Source organism: Lissotriton helveticus, chromosome 3_2, assembly GCF_964261635.1.
Source record: "Lissotriton helveticus chromosome 3_2, aLisHel1.1, whole genome shotgun sequence".
Classification (NCBI taxonomy): domain Eukaryota; kingdom Metazoa; phylum Chordata; class Amphibia; order Caudata; family Salamandridae; genus Lissotriton; species Lissotriton helveticus.
This window is the reverse complement of record NC_136062.1, coordinates 291,342,399-291,367,952: the sequence shown is the minus strand read 5'-3', so window position 1 is coordinate 291,367,952 and position 25,554 is coordinate 291,342,399. Positions and strand designations below refer to the sequence as shown.

The following is a 25,554-nucleotide window of genomic DNA, read 5'->3' as shown; positions in this document are numbered from 1 at the left end:
AAAGGAAGAGCATACCCATTCTCCACAAGATTGAGAACCCAAAGATCCGATGTTATAAATTCCCAATCTTGTAGAAAATGAGTAAGCCGACCCCCTACTGGGCCCACATGATCCGGAATGGCGGATCTAGGGCTGCTTTGCTGCGTTGGCCGGGGGTTGGGAAGGAGAGGAGGAGGAGGAGGAGGAAGCTTGACGACCTCTAGGACGGGGTCTTTGTCTGCCTCTGTACGACTTGTACAGCGTGTTCTGCTGCTGCTGCTGAGGCTGCTGCTGCTGGAATGATCTGTAAGATCGAAAGGAAGATCGGCCAAATCCTCTGAAGCGTCTTCCGGTATTACCTCTGGATTGAAGGCCTAAAGATTTTGCAGTGGCCCTACTGTCCTTAAAACGTTCCAAGGCAGTATCAGCCTTCTTTCCAAACAGACCTGAACCATCAAAGGGTAAGTCCATTAAAGCAGACTGGACATCAGCAGAAAACTCTGAAGATTTGAGCCAAGCAGCTCTCCTAGTAGCCACAGAGGAACCCATGACTCTTGCCACCGAGTCTGCAGTGTCCAAACCACTCTGAATGACCTGTCTCGCAGCCGCTTGGGTGTCCGAGATTACTTCTTGAAAATCCCTACTGTCATCCTCAGGAACCTTTGGAATGAGTTGTTTGACAGAGTCCATCAAAGCATGGATATATCTCCCCATCAAACACGTAGCATTGGTTGACTTCAATGCCATGCTGGCTGATGAAAAAACCTTTTTAGCATTTTGGTCCTGTTTCCTGGATTCCTTGTCTCCAGGAACCTGTGGAAATGCCCCAGCAGATTTTTTAGAACAGGCAGCCTGCACTACCAAACTCTCAGGAAGAGGATGCGTTGTTAAAAATGCAGGGTCATCCGGTGCAGCTCTATATCTTCTTGCCACCGTTCTAGAAACCGCTGGAGCAGTCAAGGGTTTCTTCCAGACCTCATAGACAGGTTCAGACAACGCCTCGTTGAATGGTAACATAGGCTCGATCACAGATGAGGGTGAATGAAGTACCTCAGTTAAAATATTGGGTTTATAATCAGCTGTAGGCAGAGTTATATTTAGTAAACTCGCTGCCTTCTTAATCACAGTGTGGTAAGGCACCACATCCTTAGATGGAGCATTCGATACAGAAGCCAACTCCCATTCAGGTGACAGTTCAAGACCACTGGCTTCACCTAACTCATCAAAGGGATCCTCAGAATCCTGTAATTCTCCTTCCTCAGTGTCAGAATACCCATATTTTTCCTCTTCTAAAAGTCTCTGGGCCTTTCTCCGAGACCTTTCTTTCACAATCGAAGTTAAAGGATTCGGAATCGACTCCGACGGGGTCGCTGCCGGCGTCGAGCCCGACGTCGGACGAGGCTTCTCGACACGAGGTCGGACAGAATCCTGCCTCGGAGTCACGGGTATCGGCGTCGATGGGATCGGCGTCGATGGAGCCGGCGTCCTGCGCTTCGGCGTCGACGACACCGGTGGTGTCGGAAAATGCCAATGCGGCGGTAGAGCCGGCATAAAGGGCATGAAGGGTGCAGGGGCATAAGCCTGCGGAACCCCTAGATTAAAGGCCATAGGACCCGTGGGACCAACAGGTGCACCAGACGGGAACATTGCCCTTGAATATACACCATACATGGCGTTCAGGAACTGGGAAGGATCCTGACCTGGAGTCGGAAACTCAGGATACAGACCTCTCGGATGTTCCCGGGGAGGCGGAGTCGATACGACGTCGACCTCTTCTTCGGGCGCCGGAGCCGGAGTCGATGAACCATCGGGTGCCGGAACTTCGGCTCCACCAGCCCCCTGCTCCTCACCTTCATCCTCCTGACCAGAAGGATTTGATGGAATTGGAGATTGGACCTGTTCCTGAGGCTCGGGTGAAACTGGATGCACAGCCTCTTCATGTTCCGACTCCGAAACCTCCACTTCTTTACACACGAGCTTGATCTGGGACTTTGGTTTCGAGCTAGAGTCCTTCCCAGAGTGATGACGTGACTCATGGGACTTCCTTCTGTGTTTCTTCTTCGAAGACTTCGAAGCGTGTGCTGATGATGACTCCGAGCGTGACCTCGAACGAGACCTCGACCTCGATCTCGACCTCGACCGACGAGATCGAGATTTTGACGACTTCTTAGCTTTTTTGCTCTTGAGTTTCGCCATAAGGAGCTTTGTCTCCCTCTCTCTTAAGGCTTTTGGAGTCATCTTCTTACAACAGGAACAGTCCTCGACATCGTGGTCCGAGCTCAAACACCATACACAGCATTCGTGGGGGTCGGTGATTGACATGGTCTTGCCACATTCACCGCAGGCTTTAAATCCCGTCTTCTTCGACGACATCTCGAAGAAAATGTAAGAAAGACACAATTACGAAGAAATAGTAACAAAGTTACTGGAAGCTACTACACGATCCCTGAAAACCGTTAGCGTCGACGACGCGGAAAAAAGGGAACTGATGTCATCACGCCGGCGTGGGCCTGTTATAGGCGCCGGTGACGTCAGCGAGGTCGCGTGCGATGCCGTGCCTCTGTGACGTCCGGATCCACGTCGGCGCGAAGCTACAAAAGAATTTCCGAATGTTGCTGACGCAAGGGGATATTCACAAGGTGAGGAATCCACACGGCAGATGTATCTATCAGAAATGCTTGTACATAGAAGCAGTACCACAAGAGTATTTTTTTTCACTGCCTCTTGACAGGACTTGCGGTACAAAAGGGGGTGGTGATGGACGGAGCATCTGAATCAATCAAACACTCACACCCAGTCAAAAGATCTGGGTTTAATCCATCACCGTTCTTTAGCCCACTCTGCCACCCCAGTTCTGACATGGCTATATGCAAATCAGTCTGACCCTGTGCCTCATGGGAACAGTCCAGCCCAAACTGCCAAGCCATGTCTTCCCTGGACCGGAAACAAGCTTCCGGGGACCGGTTTCTGGCATTCCAGCCGTCTTCAGCCCGGCTTGCTTGAATCCAGTGGCAAAGTGAGCAAGGGACTCACGTCTGAGCATACCCTGCCACACTTATGGCGGCCAAAAGCGGTACAAAAGGGGGTGGTGATGGACGGAGCATCTGAATCAATCAAACACTCACACCCAGTCAAAAGATCTGGGTTTAATCCATCACCGTTCTTTAGCCCACTCTGCCACCCCAGTTCTGACATGGCTATATGCAAATCAGTCTGACCCTGTGCCTTATGGGAACAATCCAGCCCGAACTGCCAAGCCATGTCTTCCCTGGACCGGAAACAAGCTTCCGAGGACCGGTTTCTGGCATTCCAGCCGTCTTCAGTCCGGCTTGCTTGAATCTAGTGGCAAAGTGAGCAAGGGACTCACGTCTGAGCATACCCTGCCACACTTATGGCGGCCAAAAGCGGTACAAAAGGGGGTGGTGATGGACGGAGCATCTGAATCAATCAAACACTCACACCCAGTCAAAAGATCTGGGTTTAATCCATCACCGTTCTTTAGCCCACTCTGCCACCCCAGTTCTGACATGGCTATATGCAAATCAGTCTGACACTGTGCCTCATGGGAACAGTCCAGCCCGAACTGCCAAGCCATGTCTTCCCTGGACCGGAAACAAGCTTCCGAGGACCGGTTTCTGGCATTCCAGCCGTCTTCAGCCCGGCTTGCTTGAATCCAGTGGCAAAGTGAGCAAGGGACTTGGTCACAAATTTTGCACGTCACCTTTCTTGCATTTACTTTCTTCTCTCCAGGTGGAAAAGTGAAGAATTTCCACACAACAGATTGCAGCCTCTGTTGACGTGGTGCCTCCTGCAAGAATTCTACTTCAGAAGATACTTCCTCCTGCTGCTGTCCAGATGACATTTTGTTTGATATTTTTTGAAAAACACCAAAAAAAACAAGCAAAAAAGGTTCTTGTAAGAAAAGACATGTCTCTCTAAAGATACTCCAACAAGAATGATTAAAATGGGTGGGGTCCTTCAATAGTTACAGTGGGAAATGTTATGAACCAGTAAAATCTTTTTTTTTAGGTTACGCAAATGCGCAGAAGTTGCGGACTGGTCGCATACCAATCGCGCACATCACGTAATATTAAATGTATATGATGTAACTGAAAAACACGCAGCCGTTGCACACCATTCGCGGATCCGTCACGACTTTTCTAAAATGGTGGCTAGAATCCGCGCACCCACCGTGATGTGTACGCTTTGGGTGCGCGACTCAGAAAAAAAATCGGAAAAAAAAAAGAAAAACCATAAAATATTATAAATATATTAACCGCATGCGTGCGGGCGGAATTCCGCCCGTACGCTGGGTTTTTTAAAATCGCACTTTACGTGACGAGCTGGGCTCGTCATGAGCGTGCGAGGAGGCTACGCCATGACGAGCCCAGCTCGTCATGAGCGTCGAAGGGGTTAAAAGAAAAAATAAAACAAAAAAATTAAACAATATTTCAGTTTCACTTGTTTTTAATTTTTTTTGCAATTTTCAGAAAAATGTATCCTGTTATTTAATGAATAAAATATTTATAAATAAACAGTTAAAAAACTGTAGAAAATCCGTAAAAAAAAATAGGCATAACTACTATTACACTTAAAAATTAGCATTTAAAAAACCTTTGAAATTCACTGAAAAAAACATAGGTTTCAGAGACGTTATAGTTAGAAATTAGCATTTAAAAAAGCTTTGAAATTTACTGAAAAAACCATAGGTTTCAGAGATGTTATAGTTAGAAATTAGCATTTAAAAAACCTTAGGAATCCACAGAAAAAAACATAGGTTTCAGGGGTGTTATAGTTAGCTGGACATTTCACTCGTACAAAACCATAGAAATTCCTTCGTTATAGTTAGTTCTGCTAACTATAACTTGCGCGCCCACAATGCACTGCTGATGATGTCACATATTACAACATTCATGACATGGTCAGTGACATCACTGATGGCATCACTGATGACACCTCAAATGATATCACTGATGACATCACTGATGACATCATCCACGTGACCGTCTGATACACCTCATCATACACTAGTATAACCTTTCATCACTCACTGTAAAATACAGAGTACCATATTTGAACCCATTGACATACCAATACCAGTTACTACATACCCACTCACTGATTCCTAAGTCTACACACACAACTACCCATTCAACAACAGAATCACTTATACATGCAGGCACTAATTAATAGAACACCATCAAATGCACTTATACACATATATAGACATTGACACATCAGCAGTCATCTTAGTCGGTTATGCAGTCATCCTACTCACTCATGAGAAAAATTTATCAAAATTACATTTACTCACTTACAATATTAAACACACAACACCTCATTGATTCAAACACATAGTAGCTCATAGTTAATATGTTAAAAAATCACCATTACAATTATACACTCATTCATATAGTTACTCTCACAATCACTGACTCTTACATATACTTATTTATATACACCAACTCTCACATACAATGCCTTTTATTTTTTTACGTTGTTGAAGATGTACAACTAAAACATATATTCGCTCACCAACACACAAATAAATACACTCAGTCACCCAAACAACTGTTTCCACATGCACTCTTAAACCTATACACCTAGTGAATCAACCATTCACACATATATGCATAGTTACACTCATCCCAACCAACCAGACACAAACTCAGTGTCCCATACAAATACTCACCCAACTAATCACTAACTAATATACACACTCATGTAGTTAGTGACCAACTGATGCATCATGTTATACAACAACAGAGACAGTGATGCACACATTCACATAGTTTAGTTACTAATCCATGTATTAAGTGAGACACTTCTAATTACTCACTTAAACAGACAGCTAGACAGCTACTAAATCCTCCATCCAGACCGTTATATATCCACTCAATCTTCAATACAGATTGGTATATATATATAATACATATTTAAATTTCAAACTAAACCTCATTCACTGGATGATATCATCAGTGATGTCATTTGAGATGTCATCAGTGATGCCACTGACCATGTCATGAATGCTGTAATATGTGACATCATCAGCAGGGCATAATGGGCGCGCGAGTTATAGTTAACAGAACTAACTATAACGGAGAAATTTCTATGGTTTTGAACGAGTGAAATGTCCAGCTAACTATAACACCCCTGAAACCTATGTTTTTTTCAGTGAATTTATATGGTTCTTAAATGCTAATTTCTAATTATAACATTTCTGAAACCTATGTTTTTTTCAGTGAATTTCAAAGCTTTTTTAAATGCTAATTTCTAACTATAACGTCTCTGAAACCTATGGTTTTTTCAGTGAATATATAAATATATATATATATATATACCACCAAGACTCGAATCCAAACTGCCAGAAGTCCTTAGTACTCATGGACACCACCGGACAAAGAGACGAGAGCCGACCCAAAATATGCAGGTGATATATCTAGTTTTAAACACACACAAATCCCCAACACATATTGTTACCTTTGCTCAATTTACAACAAACAATATTTCTGAACTTGTCAATGGTATATACATTTTCCTTCGCTATTCAGTTCCAGAATATAATCCATAATCAAAGCTATGATAACTGATTGAGTGACTTACCATAAACTCCCTTGCCAAGAAGCTGCAAGAACTGTCCGACCGCAGTTAGCATTTCATCTTTGGTTAAATCAAGAAGAGAAACCACACGGAAATTTAGCTGCTTCAGAAGAACAGTCAGTTCAAACACATCCATCATCGGAGCCAGCAGATTTGGATGATGTGTGTAATTGTTATTTCCCACCAGTAAAGCTACTTTGTCAGTTGCTGAAGTAAAAATAACAAATAGATGAAAACGTTATAAGCTTCTATTTCATACATATTTTTTCCCTTATTGACATGAATAAATAGGTTTGGTGTTTTGTAGAGTACAGGGAGACAGAACAGCATACTACTAGAAATTCATGCACACAAACAAACTTTGACAGTCAGAAAAACAAAAAAGCTCCGCCCTTCTGCCACTGTGCACCACTAGGAACACATTTAAGCAGAATAACTGGGGAAGTGATGCATAATTCTTAACTCTTGAACTGTTCTCTAAGAAGACACTGCAAAGTCCATTCTTGCGTTGCTCAGAGTCACTAAGCATCTGGGCGCCAAAGTTGGCATCATCAAGGGCTGTGCAGTGGCACTCATTGCTTTCGAAAAAAAAGTCACTGGTCAAAAGAATAAAATGTGGTAAGACCCAGTGCAAGCTAGCACAGATCCCGAGCCACTACCTACTGCAAGGAGCACGTGGCGGGGAAAGAATGCAAGATGAATGCCTCAATACCTTGAAGGTGCAGAGACTAAGTGGAAAATTCACAATGCACAAACCTCATAATTTCAGATCACAGATAGCAGATCTAGATATTTATTAGCACCTAAATATCAGCCTAAATGATTGAGAAACACTGTAATTTCTTTATAAAACACGCTTTTCAGTAGTCCCTGGAGAAAATTCAATTACGATGGTGTAATTTAGGGTTACGCTTGAAACACAAAATTACGCCTCAACATGTTATTTCGCAGTGTTGGTGACAAAACTGTAGTGCGTGAATGTGACTGACTGAAACACAAGCAGCTGTCATTCATGGTACTTGAGATTAGTCAACTTTTTAAGCTCGAAATGTGACGCATATTCTGTTAAATATAACGCTAAATGTCATTTTCATTTCACATAATTATGCATAATTATCTGATTTTATTCATGCAAAAACAAATTACGCAAAGTTTGCACTGCCCACCACCCCTGCTTTTCAGTATACATTAATTTCGTTATTTTGCAAAAAAATTCATTTTTAAACACTTAAGGCAATTTTGCGATCGTAAACGCCAAAATTTACAGAATTTTGGCGTTTGCGATCGCAAATCAGCAGTGTCTAATATATGACACAAAACTCCCCTTTCAAAATAAGGAATCGCAAATTTTGTGATTCCCTATTTTGCGATTGCATTTAAGGAATCGCGAATTGTGATTCCTTAAATGCAATGTAACAGGCACAGAAAAAGTGCAATTTGGCCATAAGGAATAGAACATTACCACCCACTTCATGTTGGTTGTAATTTGCGATTTCTTTGAAAAATGAACTTTTTTGCATTTTTCAAAGTGCCATGTGGTGCCCGTACATGCACTTAGGGCATTTATGTATGCCACCTGTGCACACATGCACATTTCAGGGGTGCAACAGGGTGTCCCTTTGGCATGCTTGAAATTGCATGCGCAATTTGCGAGTATCTATTTGGTACTCGCAAATTACGCATGCAATTTCCATTGATTCCTATGGGCCTCAAGGCCCATAGGAATAAATGGAAATCAGTTGCTTAATTGCGCCTCACAATTTGCGAGTCGTAATTAAGGAATTTGTAGGAATCGCTAATTCATTTGCGATTCCTACATGCATAGCCAATAGCGAATCTTTAATTGCGATTTCTTAAAAATGGCCATTAAGCTTTCCCAATTGGCTACTTTGATGCATGTGCAGCTGTGGGCCCCATGCATCAAATGAGAAAAAATTCGGAAACGGGCAGATTCTCAGAATTGCGATTGTATTTAAGGAATCACAAATTGCGATTTCTTAAATGCAATGCTTGATGCATTGAAAATAGCGATTTCGCAATTAGGGGTCGCAAATTACCGTCAAATGAAACTGGACGGTAATTAGGGAAAACTTTGAAAATGCGCTAAAGTGCATTTTTCAAAGTTACATGTTACACACACAAATGCCCTTGGGGCATGTGTGTGCCCTACATGGGTTCACATTACAATTTCAGGGGTGAAACAGGGTTTCATTTCGGCACCCTTCAACTTGCACACGCAATTTGCAAGTAACTAATGTGTACTCGCAAATTCCGCATGCAATTCCCATTCATTCCTATGGGCCTGTAGGCCTGTAGGCCCATAGGAATGAATGGGTAGACATTCCTTAATTGCGACTCGCAATTTGCGAGTCGCAACTAAGGAACTTGCAAGAATCCCTATTGTTTTAAGTGATTCCTACATGCATACGCTTTTGCGATTCCTTAATTGCGATTCCTTAATAATCGCAATTAAGGAATCGCAAAAGCCTACCTTGATGCTTATGGGGGTAGTTACCTTAAAACAAAGCAGTATTCCAGCTGAGATAAAACCCCACGGGCCTTTTTTAGAGTTTGGCATGCAGGGTACTTCTCTGAAAACCATTGCTGATGTTCTGTCTGCCATAGTACAAGTATACCAATTAAATTCACTCTACATACACCAGACAGAACATCCACCACACCTCACACAAAGTAATCTGTCCGCTAAATCTAAGGAAAGTTCTATGTTTGTAGTAAATACACATTTATCTCTAAACATTAATTTGCAGTTTTCATGAAGTACTCGTGTATACTACACACAGATTCTGAATTGCAGGCTAATGTATCACTTTCTCGCACCATGAGTGTTCAAATTGCGCCAATAATTACATCCATTATACCAGTGGTAGGCATCATCATGTCATGGATGAGTACAATATGAAACTAATTTCCTCTATTATGCCAAGACCACCATTATATTATTGGTTTGCACCCGCCAGCAATATCCAAGGAACTTCTGACCACAATGCTCGAGCATAATTATGTCTGGTGTGTGCACTAATCCTGCCACAGCTCCTCACTATATGACAATAATGGTTACTACTATTGTGCCAGGGCTAATCATAATAATAAGGGTGGACACCATCATGCCAACAATATGACAATTACAACACTAGTCAATGACTAGCATTATGCTGGAGTAGGCATCAACTGTCATAGATGCCCATAATATGCCAACTTTAAACCCTGTGTAGCTCACTCCAGTGCACAGCTCCCACTACTGTGCGGCTTAAAATTTGAGCTGCTCTCTTTCAGACTCTGCACTGCTCACCCATAAACTCCACTGACATAATGTTCCATAAGCTAGAGACTTCCTGCTGCCCTCCATCAATTCTTTGAACCTGCACCTCTCTCTCCACCTTAGACACCACACAGCCTAGGCATCCGTAAGGCAGTGCAAATCACTGGGTGAAGTTTGGAAACTCACACGACTTGGTCTGGCAGTTTGGGCTTGACTGTTCCTATTGTAGCAGGGTCAAGACTGATTTACATTTGGTTTGGTCCAAAGTGAGGTGGCATGGTGGGAAAAAGAAAGATGGGTGAGCATGCTACCCTGAGCGATTGTCAATGGTTAGACTTACTGTGAGCATTCCTTCCATCACCTTTTGTGTGTCTGATGTAACATTCTAAGTGGCCAAGAGTATGTCCAGATGTGGGTCTTACTCTCACTATACTTCTGGAATCAAGCTACACCCCACTATCGAGCCCCAATCAGTGTTTAGGGTTGTTTGTGTTCCAGGTCAATGAGGACCTGGTCTGAAACTTTGGGCTGGACTGTTCTTTAGGTCCAAACTGAGATGGCGTAGTGGGCAAAAGAAGGACTGCTGGGCTACCTTGAGCAATTGCCAGTCGTTAAACTCAATGCAAGCATCCCACTCATCACCTTTAGTGTCTACTGACATTAAACTAAATGATTTAACAGAAATCCTGCAGCCCAGGCCACACACGTCATTACTTTCGTTAAATTATGTCCTCACAGATACTCTGATGGCTACGTTCAAAACAAAGCTCTTGCCCACCTGTGAACAGGCAAGTGACCAGATGTCAGACAGGGTGTCTGGTGACCCGTATTTTCTCACTAAGCACCCTACCCCTTAGAGCTTTTCATTGTACAGGCCTTGGCCAGTAAAGTGTATCCAAATTCATTTTCGACCACCCATCCGGATTGAGAATCTAGATGAATTGACACCTTTGGAAAATCTAGGTTTTCTTCAGCAAGTCTGGGATTGCGGTATGTTCCTTGGAGCTGTTGGGCCTTGACAAACAATTGCTGCACCAGTTTCAGAACAATAGGTGCAACTCCAGCGGTCTTGCGTATAGACAGAGACAGCCTTTCCAACCAGTGATGCAACAGACAGCCCAATCCTTACAGAGTAGAGGACACGGAACCGGATGAAAAAGTGCAGGCGAGGAGGGGTACCAATCTTCCAACTCCTCTTCCCCTGCTACAACCACCAAAAATATCAATTTAGTTTGGCCTTAGCTGTGCATGCCCACTCTATGGGAGGCATGATCTGGTACTTCCTTCCCAACAGGTGATCCATGACCTGTGACAGATAGGCCTTTCCAAATTATTCAAAGACGTTATGCCCTTTCCTTCACTCTCAATATTTCTTTCACACCAAAACAGCTTCTGAAGAACTTCAGTCCATTCTGTGACAAAAGGCCTTATGTTCTCAAAAGGTGCCACAGAGGAGGCACCGGATTAGGAAAAAAGGTTGAGGCTCTTACACTTGCTATTTCCTTGTTCCAAAACAGGATGGTGCTTCAGGTCAATCTTGGAACTCCGCCCCCTCAATGTTTTCCTACGGACAAAGGATTTACAATGCTCACATTGGCCCTGATTCTATCTGCTCTGGAACCGGCAACTGGATGGGGCACTTGGACTTGTAGGATATGTACTTTCTCATACCAGTCCTTTAGTTGCACAAGTATTACCTGTGGTTTAAAGTGGGTCAGGAGCATTTTCAATTCAGTGTGCTCTCCTTCTTCCTCCTCACTAGCATTCCTCTGTTGTTCACAAAAGTGATGGAATTGGTCGCTGCCTATGTTCAGATGTCGATAGTAGCCGTATTCCCATACTTTGACATAGAAAGACTCTTCGCCCTCCGTCCTCAACCACCTCCGGATGACAGTGGAACTTTTAACATAGTAGAGTTTCACCAGAAACGAGTCGAAGTCCCATCTAATTCCCTCTCTGAGGCTTTCGTTAATTGGGAAAATCCTTGATACGGTGGAGTTCAGGGCTTTCCCTCTGCAGCAACTAGTCCAGGTTATTTGGGATATGATTCACATAAGGTGATGCCTGGCCCTGCTTGCCTGCCCTTACCTGTGCCAGATCCTCCGACCAGGCCTGGCCTTTTCAGATTGGGTTATACAGACTGCAGTAGCCATACTTGTGCTCAAACTCTCACCCTGCACTCACATATCCACACATATCAAAGATCTCCACTGGCTTATCATTCACAGAAGCAACCTTTTCAAACTCCTCACAAACACATACAAAGCAGTGTATAGCCAAGGTCCTACATAAATAAAGCCACATCAGCTCATACATCAGCTTTAACACACCAACCACATGAACATGTTACTTCCATTCAGTACCTCTTTCTGGTCGAGACCATCTAGATGCAGATTCATCATCTTTTGAGTATTCCCTTGGTGCCAGACTGTATCCGGACACTTTTCAACAGTACCTCTGCGTACCGGTAGGTGGCTCTTTGTGGCTCAGCACTGACACCATTCCGTTCTGGTAAGGAAATGTAAGGGTTTGAGGGGTGCCACTTCCACGAGCTGCCGCCAGTTGCTTTCTAGACTATCCACGCCCCCAAAATTAAACTGACATGATCAGGGTGCAGATTGCTAGACTTGGGATCTTATTGACGGATTCAGTCTAATCACAGAAAGAGAAGGATTGGTGGGTGGGTGAGTAATCTGCTGCTGCATAGAGTTTCTACCAATAAGAGAGTTACCAAAGGAAAGTAACTTGTTCTTCTGATAGACTTCTAATCAAACCGCAGATTCCTCAACTTCTGAATAGATAGAAAACCAATACCCAGTGGCGGCTCTCCCATTGGGGCGTCGCCCCACTGCTTTCTCACGGTGCGAGAAGGCAGAAACATAAACGGTAAAAGCTACCATTTATGTTTCAGCCTTCTCGCATTACAAGAAAGCAAAAGTGCCTCTGCGTGTGCCTGGTTGGGGGAGGGAGGGTGGGTGTTCCTCCTCGAGGACAGGGGGGGAGTGGCTTGCCCAATGTTGTGCCTGCTGACTGTTTGGTCGGCCCTGGAGCTGACTGTAGGAGAGTAGGGTCTGCTTTCCTATGGTTACCCCCACTTTTTGCTGTGATTCTCTGGTTTTTCGACTTTAGTGTGGCTGTGGGCCTGCCAATCAGACCCACAGCCCAGCTGTTCTCTCTCTAAATTGATACCATGTACTTTAGGTACATACCAGATTGGTTACTGGGTCACCCTTGTGAGCCCCATAGTGTACCATAGGTACACAGGGCACAAGTGCACCTTTGGCCTACCAGGGGCTGCTGCATGTATTGTTTCCACCCCTGGTTTGCCGTCCAAACTGACACCACAGGTCTGTTCACACAGCCTGGGTAAGGTGGTGTAATCACCCCTTACTTAGATATAGTATACCTATATCTATATATACATACAGACACATATACACCTATAAGTCACTCCAATGGCAGGCCTTAACAATCCTGGAGGCAGAGTGCTTGGTTTTATGTGAGAGGGTGCCCTAGCATGAGCTGAGCCCCTCTGCAGCTTTCGGAACCATCTCCTTACAGCTGTTCTATGATATAGCCATACCATATACTCTTAAGTGCATTATAATTCTCGCGGTTAATGCTAACTTTGGTTTGGCTTTATCAAAACATGTTGTGTAAGGTGTCAAACACTTTGGAATACTACCCCCCACCAGTCCTGGCGGCAGGGGTAGCATTCCACCCTTCTAGAGGGAGAAGACATGTAGTTACTGGTTTACTCGGTTCAAGTTAAAAGAGCCTCAGCATCACAAAATGGATGCTGCTGCCACAGACACGAGTCTAACCTCCTGTTGCTGCACGAAACTCCGGCAGGGTAGGCCTGGACAATAGGTTTCCTGTCCAGGGCGCCACAGACCTTGCTGGTCTGCAACAGAGCCAATCTCGACATCCTGCGTGGGTTGCAGTTGACAAGGCTTGTTGAGTCCAATCTGGATGCCGACACCGCAGTCAACTAGATCGTTCGTGGTACAGCTCAAATCCAGCTCCTGGTCATCATCGATGCCTCCTGGCTGAAGAGACAAACTCGACTTCTTCACCTGAAATCACCCGACATCGCCTGGTTCCTTCCTGGTACCTTCCTGGTCACTGGCTAGGGATCCAGACTCTGTCCCTTCTGCTTTCAGGTTCTTCAGATCTCCGATCCACCCTTGGATCCACCCGGACACTTTTCCTCTGGTCGCCTGCAGCACTTCTTTGCAGCTCTCCGTTGAAAACGACGATGAAACCCGACACGAAAAGACACCATTGCACCCGGCTTCCCTGGGTGAGGTAACACGAGTACTCCGGTGCTCCCATGGGTCTTGACTCTCGAAGTGTCCTACTTTAAAAGGGTTCCATCCTAGTCCATCTGGAAGTGTCCTTAAATTGTATGTTTGTAACTTTTACGTTTCTCATAGAAAGTCAATGGTAACCCGCGCCTGTGTTTAGACACTGCACGTGTCTCCCGTGGGCCTCCTACTTCCTAACGTTTGGTTGTTTAGAGTAGCCCCAGCGATTCCACAGGCCCCAGGCCTGCTTTCTAATTCTCTCGTGGTTCTTATACCACTATTTTAGTATATGGTTTGTGAGGCTCCTAGGGCATAACATATACTGTGCAACTTATCGTATATTAACTCAGTGACTTGTATTGTATTTTTACCTCTGACCTCAAAGAGTGCGGAGGGGTTGTGTTTAGAATAAATACAAATATATTTGATATATACCTTGTGTGGTGTCCTTTCATTTAGTGCTAAAGAGATTATAATTGGTAAAATAACTTGCTTAATACGCTCTCTGAAGTCTTAGCCTGATGATTGCTGGCCCATGCCACCACTAGGATAGCTTTCTATATGGTTGACTTTACAACCACCATCAATAAGGGTCGATTAGACTGGTGCAAGGTGCCCAGTAGAACTAGTGGACATCATATTTTGATTATGGCAATGCTATGTACCACGGCTTGAATGAGGAACAGCTATCAAAATTACAAACTCTGCAGAACACGGCGGCAAGATTGGTGTTGGACCTTCCACACAAAACAGCGTCAGCCCCATGTCTGAAAAAACTACATTGGCTGCCCATACGGCAAAGAAGTCAATTTAAGATCTTATGCTTGACCCATAATGCACTGAATAAAAAGGGGCCCACGTATCTTAAAAAAAAACTAAACTGGTACGCTCCTAAGCGGGTCTTAAGATCCAGCCTCAAGTCTCTTCTAGTGCAACCTCGAGTGCGAACTTCTAGGTATGGGCAACGCTCCTTTTCATTCCTTGCACCTGCCCTTTGGAATAAGCTGCCTCCCCACCTTCTTTCCACTGAGGAGTATCAGCAATTCCGCAAAGCCTTGAAAACTTGGCTCTTTCCCTAGCCTGTGACCTGCATTCCTCTGGTCTGACGCCTTCTCAGTGTCTATTTCCCCCCCCGGTTCTTATGCTACAAGCGCCTTGAGACCTTACGGTGAGAATGGCGCTATATAAAAACATTTGACATTTGACATATGCCAGGCTAACTTCTCACATTGGTGTGCAGCGGATGGGATAAGAGCTTGCATTATTTTACCAAATAATCTTGAGAATATCATTTGAAAGATCATATCAAGGTACCTGTAGGTACATATGAATCAAGTCTTATATTCATAAGTTCTACTGAACTTAGCAGTTGTAGGTGGTAAGGGCTTAGCACACCCTGACTACAACTCCTAGAGAGGTTCTAGTAGGAAACAAGTAGTGTAGGTAGGTGCACACACCACACCACACTAGCCATTTCCTTGGAAGCAGGGCCTAGTGGACCTCTGCCAGAAGACAACCCAAGGTTGCCTTCTAAGTATGACACATTCTCTTTTCAAGAATTGAGAAGCTTGTGTGTGGTCAGTAAGTTAAGACAAGGACAGAGTCCAACCTTTAACTACCTGGTAGATATCTTAGTGGAACATGATGTAGCGAATGTATCAGACCCAAGTAGTCAAGGTAGTGGGAAGGGGGGCCATCCCTCATCAGAAGAGTATCCTAATGGTCCCTGGTCTCTGATGATGATGAGGATGTAGATCAGGATGAGGTTGATGAACCTAACCTGGGAAACACAGGACTATCTGGAGGAGGAGATGGCCTAGGAAGGCCTCCCTCCAGACCTCCTAGTAGGCATAATGGTGAGCCTAGAAGACGCAGATCCCTTTCCAGTGAATCTGGGCATTCTGACTCATCAATAGGGTCCAATGCATCTGCTCAGAGGAGGATGACTTCCCCTCAGAGAAGAGAGCATAAAGCTAGGATAAGAGAAGTCAAGCTTAGGATCAAGAGGCAAGAAGTTGCCCTTGCAAACGAGACCCTGGCTCTTGAAAGAGAGAAGAAATTGTGTGGGCTAGATCCCACTGGTGGCAGCAACAACCCTAGTGGCAGAGAAAGGTCTCATGACCATAGAAACCTGAACAAGATTGTCCCTCCCTATCAGATTGGGGATGACATCCACAAGTGGATAACTGTTTTGGAGAGGGCTTGCAAAGTACAGCAGGTACCCCAAAGTCAGTGGGCAGCAATCTTGTGGCTCTCCTTTGCAGAAAAAGGTAGAGACAAGCACCTCACTGCTAGACAAGATAATGCTGACAACTACAATATCCTGAAGAGTGCTCTGATAGATGGGTTTGGCCTAGCCACTGAACAGTACAGGTTGCTGTTCAGAGACACCCAAATGACACAGACTCAGGACTGGACTGATTTTGTAGATGGTGCTGCTAAGGCTCTGGAAGGCTGGTTACTGGGCAGTAAAGTAAGTGACTATACAGGATTGTATAACCTTATTATGTGAGAACAGATTCATAATAACTGTCAAAACCAGCAATTACATCAAAACCTGGTTGACTCTGATTTGACCTCTCCCCAAGAATTGGGTAAGCAGGCAGACAAATGGGTCAGAACCAGGGTGAAGCAGAAGGTACAGAACCAAAGTGGTGATCAGAAGAAGCAAGACCAAATGGTGGGGAGTAAGCAGAAGACCAGAAATCTTCTCATGGTCCCCAAAAAGCTTCTAATGGTAGGGGTTCCCAACAATCTAAAAAGAAAGAAGGCCCAAAGAAACCATGGTGCAAACTTTGTAAAGTAAATATTCACTGGGCCAGTGATTGCACCAGGAAGGAGGCAAATCCAGCCACCATTGCCCCTAAAGCAACTGTTCCCCCTAGTTCAGCTTCAAGTGGTGGTTCTCAACAGAAGGGTGTAGTAGGCTTAACCCTGGGAACTGAGATGAATTCGGGCCTAGTCAGAATACCAACTCAAGCTGTTTTGATCTGTGATGGGGACATAACTCTGTCCTCTACTGTAGGTCCCAATAACTTGGGCAAGTACAGACAAACTCCTTCAATTAATGATAAAGTGGCTGAGACCTACAGGGACACATGTGTTAGTGTCACAATGATGACACCCAGCTTTGTGAAGCCTGGACAGATCATACTAGGTGAAAATTACCTAGTGACCAATACTAGCAATGTCACTACCACTCACAGTATGGCAATTGTTAATTTCTCCTGGGGAGGGGTAACTGGCCTCAAGAACGTTGTGGTTAGCTCCGACCTCCTTGTAGAATGTTCGCTTGGCAATGACCTGGAGACTTCAGCCTGGTCTGATGTGGAGTATAGGACCCATGCAGAAATGTTAGGAATCTCAACACATGTCCTTGCTGTGACTAGGTCACAGGTCAGAAATTGCAACACTGAACAGGCACTGGATTCTGGACTAATTGTCCAGTTGCCTACCAGGAGGAGAAGCAGTGGGGTTAAGGCAGTGCCTTCCCCCTGCCTCAGGAAGAGGATCAGCCTTCTGAGGAAGCTGATTGTGAGACCCAGGAAGGAACTGTCCTAGAAGAGCTTGAGTCTGATCTGGTTGAGTTTCATGGGACAGGGGGACCTTCCAGGGCAGATCTGAGGCAGGCGCAGTTGGACTGCCCTTCTCTTGAACCCCTCAGACAGCAAGCTGCTCCTGAGGCTGCAGGGGATGCTAGTGGGACCCATAAGACTTATTGGGATGAAGGTCTCCTGTATTCAGAGGCTAGAGACCCCAAGCCTGGAGCTACCAGGAGGTTAGTCATACCTTTGGCATTCAGGGGCTTCCTTTTAACACTAGCCTATGATATTCCCCTTGCAGGACATCTTGGCCAGAAAAAGACTTGGGACAGGCTTGTCCCTCACCTTCACTGGCCTCACATGTCAGAAGATACCAAGGAGGTTTGTCGCTCCTGTGTCACCTGAAAAGCCAGTGGCAAATCAGGTGGCACCAGAAAGGCCCCCCTTATACCACTACCTGTGGTGGGGGTTCCCTTTGAACGTGTAGGGATTGACATTGTTGGACCAATGGATACCCAAACAGCCTCTGGGCACAGATTTATTCTGGTGGTAGTGGATGATGCCACCAGATACCCAGAAGCTATTCCACTTAGGACCACAACAGCACTTGTTGTGGCAAGAGCCCTCCTGGGAGTTTTCTCAAGAGTGGGTTTTCCTATGGAGGTTGTCTCAGACAGAGGTGCCAACTTCATGTCTGAATACCTGACTGCAATGTGGAAGGAGTGTGGAGTGAACTACAAGTTCACCACACCCTATCACCCACAATGCAATGGTCTAGTTGAAAGATTAAACAAGACCTTAAAGGGCATGATTAAGGGTCGCCCTGAAAAGCTCAGGCGGAGATGGGACATCCTGCTTCCCTGCTTTGTGTTTGCTTATAGAGAAGTCCCACAAAAGGGGGCTGGCTATAGCCCTTTTGAACTTTTATTTGGACATCCTGTAAGGGGACCCCTTTGTCTGGTGAAGGAGGGATGAGAGTTACCTCTCAAACCTCCCAAACAAGACATTGTGGACTATGTACTTGGTCTCCGCTCCCGGATGGCTGAGTACATGAAAAAGGCATCCAAAAACCTTGAGGCTAGTCAGGAATTGCAAAAGGCCTGGCATGACCAAAAGGCTGTGCTGACTGTTTACCAGCCAGGACAGAAAGTGTGGGTGTTGGAGCCTGTGGCGACAACAGCTCTCCAAGACAAGTGGAGTGGACCCCACACTATTGTTGAACAAAAGGGAGAAGTCACAAATTTAGTTGACCATGGAAGTCCCAGGAGCCCCCACGGGTGCTTCATGTCAACAGACTGAAACCATATGTTGACAGGGCAGACATGGGCTTGCTCATGGCTACTGATGAAGGACAGGGGGAAGAGAGTGACCCTCTCCCAGACCTGCTCTCTCAGAAGCCTGATGATGGTTCAGTTGATGGTGTACCATTGGCAGGAAGCCTCACTGACCAACAGCAGCAGGACTGCAGACAAGTTCTGCAGGCCTACAGACATATGTTTTCTCTGACTCCAAGTCAGACTACCTGGTGCACTCATGAAGTGCCCACTGGGGACAGTTTGCCTGTTAAAAGTAAGATTTACAGGCAACCTGATCATGTCAGGGACTGTATCAGGGCAAAGGTCAAATGATGTTGGAATTGGGAGTCAGTGAGCCCTCAGAGAGCCCTTGGGCCAGTCCAGGAGTCCCTGTGCCTAAACCCCACACCCAAGATGGTAAGAGAGAGATGAGGTTTTGCGTGGATTACAGAGGTCTCAATGGTGTCACTAGGACAGATGCCCATCCAATACCCAGGGCAGATGAGCTCATTGGCATCTGCCAAGTTTTTTTGCACATTCCACCTGACAGCTGGCTACTGGCAGATCAGACTAGCTGATGATGCAAAGCCAAAGACAGCATTTTCAACCCCTGGTGGACATTATCAGTTTGTGGTAATGCCCTTTGACCTGAAAAATGCACCTGCCACATTTCAAAGGTTGGTGTACCAAGTCCTCTCAGGTCTGGATGACTACTGTGCAGCTTATCTAGATGATATTGCTGTTTTTAGCTCCACCTGGGAAGATCACCTGATCCACCTGAAAAATGTTTTGGAGGCCCTGCAAAAGGCAGGCCTAACTATCAAGGCTACCAAGTGCCAGATAGGGCAGAGTCAGGTTGTATACCTGGGCCACCTTGTAGGTGGAGGCCAGGTTCAACCATTGCTGAGCAAAATCCAGACCATAATGGACTGGACTGCTCCAACCACCAGGTCAGAGCTTTCGGGCTGGACTGTTCCCATGAGGCACAGGGTCAGACTGATTTGCATATGGCCATCTCTGAACTGGGGTGGCAGAGTGGGCTAAAGAACGGTGATGGATTAAACCCAGATCTTTTGACTGGGTGTGAGTGTTTGATTGGTTCAGATGCTCCGTCCATCACCACCCCCTTTTGTACCGCTTTTGGCCGCCATAAGTGTGGCAGGGTATGCACAGACGTGAGTCCCTTGCTCACTTTGCCACTGGATTCAAGCAAGCCAGGCTGAAGACGGCTGTAATGCCAGAAACCGATCTTCGGAAGCTTGTTTCCGGTCCAGGGAAGGCATGGCTTGGCAGTTCGGGCTGGACTGTTCCCATGAGGCACAGGGTCAGACTGATTTGCATATGGCCATGTCTGAACTGGGGTGGCAGAGTGGGCTAAAGAACGGTGATGGATTAAACCCAGATCTTTTGACTGGGTGTGAGTGTTTGATTGGTTCAGATGCTCCGTCCATCACCACCCCCTTTTGTACCGCTTTTGGCCGCCATAAGTGTGGCAGGGTATGCACAGACGTGAGTCCCTTGCTCACTTTGCCACTGGATTCAAGCAAGCCGAGCTGAAGACGGCTGTAATGCCAGAAACCGGTCCTCGGAAGCTTGTTTCCGGTCCAGGGAAGGCATGGCTTGGCAGTTCGGGCTGGACTGTTCCCATGAGGAACAGGGTCAGACTGATTTGCATATGGCCATGTCTGAACTGGGGTGGCAGAGTGGGCTAAAGAACGGTGATGGATTAAACCCAGATCTTTTGACTGGGTGTGAGTGTTTGATTGGTTCTGATGCTCCGTCCATCACCACCCCCTTTTGTACCGACTACACACTTGGGGCCTGCTAACATCGTCTTTCTCTCTATACACAATATAATTGATGTCAGAATTTATATGGGTTCTGAATAAACTTGGTTCAGCTGAACCTTGCTACGTACTGGCTGAGTTATTATTACTCCTTTTAAATGCATGAACTATTGCATTGATGTCTTTTGATTTAGTCTGCACAGAAATATCTATGATATCTATATGTCGATGTTTAAAAGGATTCCTTGATACCCCTGTTCGCCTGGACATAATGGTTGCTCTTGTTGTTTTGTAATTATCCACATAAACTATGGCATGGGCAAAGAGAGTTGTGCTTGTAAATATAATAGAGGATATGTCTCATTATGTTTTCATGCGCGCTGTTATGCTATTAACTGGATAATATGTCCTAGCATTTCACTGGTCTTATACATCAGTATGTCTATTGGATATTTAACATTTGATTATTCTGTTCAATGCTAAAGTAAGCATGCACAGCTTTGATATTAATTACAGCATGGGTTAAGAGAATTATGTTTGTAAATGTATATGCAATAAGTCTTCTAATATTTTTAGGCATGCTGTTATGTAATTCATTGTATAATAGGTCAATGAGTTATAACATGTTTAGGTGTTAATGTTAATGAATGTTTGTTCATCTTTACCAGTAACAGATGAAATTCATGTGCCACATATTGTCCTGGCAATGTTCCAGGGAATTTGCTGAAGGGGATCGAAACATCAACAATGTCTACAAAGAGGCCTATTTTGTGGAAACGCCAAACTATGTTTCTTGTTGTAATGAACTTTGAGAAACAGCTCTAGGGCCTCTTGTTCTTTTTGTCCTGTCTAGTTTCTGCTGTGTTGTAGGGATTTTAAGTAGGTGGGGTCTCCTGCGCTTGATATAATGTGTATCTAAATAGTACTGTAATAAAAAGGCATTATAGAACATCATTTCGACCCTACTCCTTTACTGCCAGGGAGATCTATTTAGCATGATTCAGTAGTACTGCATATTTGTTTGTTTTAACAAAATACACTATATTAAAGTGTTTTTGTGATTTTTGTTGCTCAAGGGGCATTTTACCTTTTTTTTTAAGTGGTCCTTAGCGCTTCATAGCATTGTAGTAGGCACTGTAAAAGGTTATTTGCCTGCCTTTCAGCCTTTCTACATTTACTGGACCAACCGTCCTCATTAAAATCATTGGCTGTGATGAGATTCATAAAAGGTTTGACACGTTTCCTCCCTACCAGTTTGTGGTGCCACCATGAGACCTTATTTTGGTCTTAACATTCCTTAGACTACACACTTTGAGCCGCACCATAACTGGTTGCTTCATCCCCTGCCTTGAAGACTGTATTCCTCGTTGCGATTTCATCAGCTCGTCGCATGACAAACACAACCACTGCCAGTGCAACCTCCTTACACTGCCTTTTTTCCTGGACAAACTGGTGCTGAGGACTAGGGCAGAATTATTACCCAAGATCATGTCTACCCTCCACGCTGGGCAATACATCACTCTACCATAACTCTTTGCTCACCTTCATCTCTTGGAAGAGGAGGGGGAAGCTCCATGGTCCGACTCTAAAAGGACTTTAAGCTTCTATGTAGAATATACTAAGGATTACTGAGTGGATGATGAGCTTTTTGTGGGGTTCTATGGAGCAATGAAAGGAAGGGCTGTGCAGAAGAGGGCCTTGTTGAGGTCGACAGTCCTCTACAATAACAGCTAATAGACACTGATCAACAAAAGCAGCCACCAGAAGGTCTGAAGGCCTACTCCAACAGGGCTAATTCTGCAAACACTGCATTGGTGCAAGGAGTGACTGTCCTTAACCCTTTCGCTGCGGCGGCAATTTCGCCGCAGCGCTAAGGGGGTGGGGTGGCCGCTCGCGCTCCGACGCTTATGAAGGAACCGCTCCGTCATGGTCCTCGGGTGGGCTGTGCTTGTGACGGAGCGGTTCCGTCATGGCCCCGCCCGCTCAATGAAACTCGCAGGCGCGAAATCAGCGCAGCGCAGGCGCGGCGATCGGGCCATGACGGAACCGCTCCGTCACCAGCACAGCCCACACGAGGGACGTGACGGAGCGGTTCGGTCATAAGCGTGGGAGGGGTTAATATCATCAAGGCGGCGAGATGTCCAGCCATACATATGTTTACAAAGTGCTACTGCCTAGACAGTCAGGGCTGGCAGAAAGGATACTTCACCCATTCAGTTCTGCAGGACGTTTTGGTCTGAACCACTCCACAAACCCTCTATTCTCGGTATCTATTCTAAGGTGAGAAATGTGCAAAAAGAAGTATTCATCATAGAACAAGTTCGGGAAGTTAATAATCAGCACGCTGTATCCACCAGTTGCTCACACTCCACGTCCGAGGGAGCAGGAAAGGAAAATACGAGAAACCTAATGTTAGTGAGCAAGGACAATGATTATATGCTCTCATTTCTTGAGCAATATCTATCCAACACGCAGGTATACAAAGCCACCTAGCGGAGAGCTGGAGCATTGGTCAGTGGCGGCTCCTCCGCTAAGGCTGAGGACCGTCACCCCACTGCTCGCGGAGCAGTTTTAAAAAAAAAATGATAATAACAGAAGCTATTTTTATTATTATAATTTCCTTTTTTTTGGCCAGGTTGGGCAGGGATGACTGCGGGCCAAGCAAATAGTCATGCGCACTTTCCATGTTTCCCACCAGGCTGCATTACACAGCCTCGTGCGGAACATGCCCAGCCTCTCATTCCCCGTCTGAGCGCCGAGCCACAGCGCTCAGACCAATGAAAACTTTGCATTGCAGCGCTGTGATTGGCTTAGGGGAGTGTGCATCCTGGTGACGACGATGGACGACGTAGCAAAGAAGGCTTAGGACTCGAGACACGGCGAGGAGGTACGTGTTTTTTTTTCATTTTGAATTCTCCACTCTCCCCCGCGAACCCCACCCACCCCTCCATTCCCGTTTCCTGCTACACGCTACTGGCATTGCTACAGAAAGTCTTTGTATCCAGTCTGGCCCTGGGTGACATGATTTGAGGAAGCTGCTGTTAGTAAATATCCACAAGAAAGTGCGTTAACTAAAGTCATTAATTTGTTCATGTTGTTCACCTGCTGTTGAAAATTCATGTTGTTGACCTAGTTGCAAATTTGTATAATTTCTGATGTGCACATGGGGAAACTTTGCTCTGGTGGTAATTCTTTTAGATAGTTGTCTTTTATGCTTGGGTGAGACTTGTTTAAGTTTATTTTTCAGGGTGATAAGGTTTGTTTTCTTGCAACACTGGTTAATGAGTGTTAAATCTCTACTAGAGTTTCCACTAGTGTGAGCCAAGACCACTGCTACGTCTTGTTCCTCTCAGCTTCTACTCATTGATCCTTCCATGGTTTCACTCAATCTCTCATTCAGCCAGCAGTCTACTCACTCAGCCATTCATAACACTCACCCATTAAGCTAAGCAATCAATCACCCACCCCCATACACTCAGTCATCAATTCATCCATCCATGCATTCACTTATCAATCCAACCATTGACTCATGCTTGTATTCACCCGCACATCCATCCACAGAGTTGGGCGCTCATACTCGTCAATTAAAGAAGAAGATTTTGCAGGATATGCTGCTCTTTTTTCATTTAACTTTTCTACGGTATGGATGAATGCTGCAGACTGTGGGCCCGATTCACAGAACTATCTTAAGACAAAATCCTAAACTTACTACTTTTGGTATTCACAGAAGGCATTTAGTAGTAGTAAAGTTAGGATTTTGTCTTAAGTATTTCTTAAATCTGTCCTAAGTTTGTCTTAAGTCTGTCTTAAGTCTGTCTTAAGTTTGTTTTAAGTTTGTCTTAAGTCTGTCTTAAGTCTGTCTCAAGTCAAACTTAAGACAAAATCCTAACTTTACTACTACTAAGTGCCTTCTGTGCATACCAAAAGTAGTAGGACAGACTTAAGACAGACTTAAGACAGACTTAGGACAGACTTAGGACAGACTTAGGACAGACTTAAGACAGACTTAGGTTGGACTTTAGACAGACTTAAGACAAATTTTAGACAAACTTAGGACAGAGTTAAAACAGACTTAAGACAGACATAAGACAAAATCCTAACTTTACTACTACTAAATGCCTTCTGTGAATACCTAAAGTAGTAAGTTTAGAATTTTGTCTTAAGTTAGTTCTGTGAATCGGGCCCTGTATTCCTAAAGACAAACCTAGCAATTCTTTTAATGTATTAACAAAATCTATAATTACAGCCACACTGTGAGCAACAAATGAGTTTTACAGTTACTCACCATAACATGCATCAGGTACAGGAGGCACTAAAACAAAACATAAATAGAAATCAGTAATTTATACACTTCAGAATACTAAATAGACAAAAACAACATCAACCCTAAGAATCAGTATTACACTACGTTGACACAAAACACAATAATTGGATGCTGGCAGTGTTTCAGATCTGTGTGGATACAGTCCATTAATTCCAAATTGTTGTATATGAATAAATAGTAGTCTTTAATCAAAGCTGTAGCTCATTTTACTTCTCTTATTAGAATGGTATGTTGAGTCGACCTTGCAGGAATAGTTGTTGTTGTATGTTTTTGGGCACAACAGCTTCTGGTCCGCACTGGGACAAATATGTTTGAATGGAATGCATCCACAATCAGACTAATACACCCCCAGGTTCATGAGGTATTAAGTATAACCAATAATTTATGGAAATTGATCTAGAATCAGTAAAAATGATGTTATGTTGAACTGACACTTGAAA

The 25,554-nt window shown here is 44.7% G+C and overlaps 1 protein-coding gene across 18 annotated transcripts in view; it reads right to left on the bottom strand.

The window, feature by feature from the left end:
- LOC144826666 (mucosa-associated lymphoid tissue lymphoma translocation protein 1-like) overlaps positions 1-25,554 on the bottom strand; it is a 1,784,778-nt gene that overhangs the window by 528,997 nt on the left and 1,230,227 nt on the right. For all 18 annotated transcript variants that reach the window (XM_078685246.1, XM_078685243.1, XM_078685249.1 and 15 more), the window contains 2 exons: positions 25,076-25,102; positions 6,583-6,786 (listed from right to left, as the gene is read on the bottom strand). In XM_078685246.1, the coding sequence (XP_078541372.1) occupies positions 6,583-6,786; positions 25,076-25,102 (231 nt within the window). The remainder of the gene's footprint in view (positions 1-6,582; positions 6,787-25,075; positions 25,103-25,554) is intronic.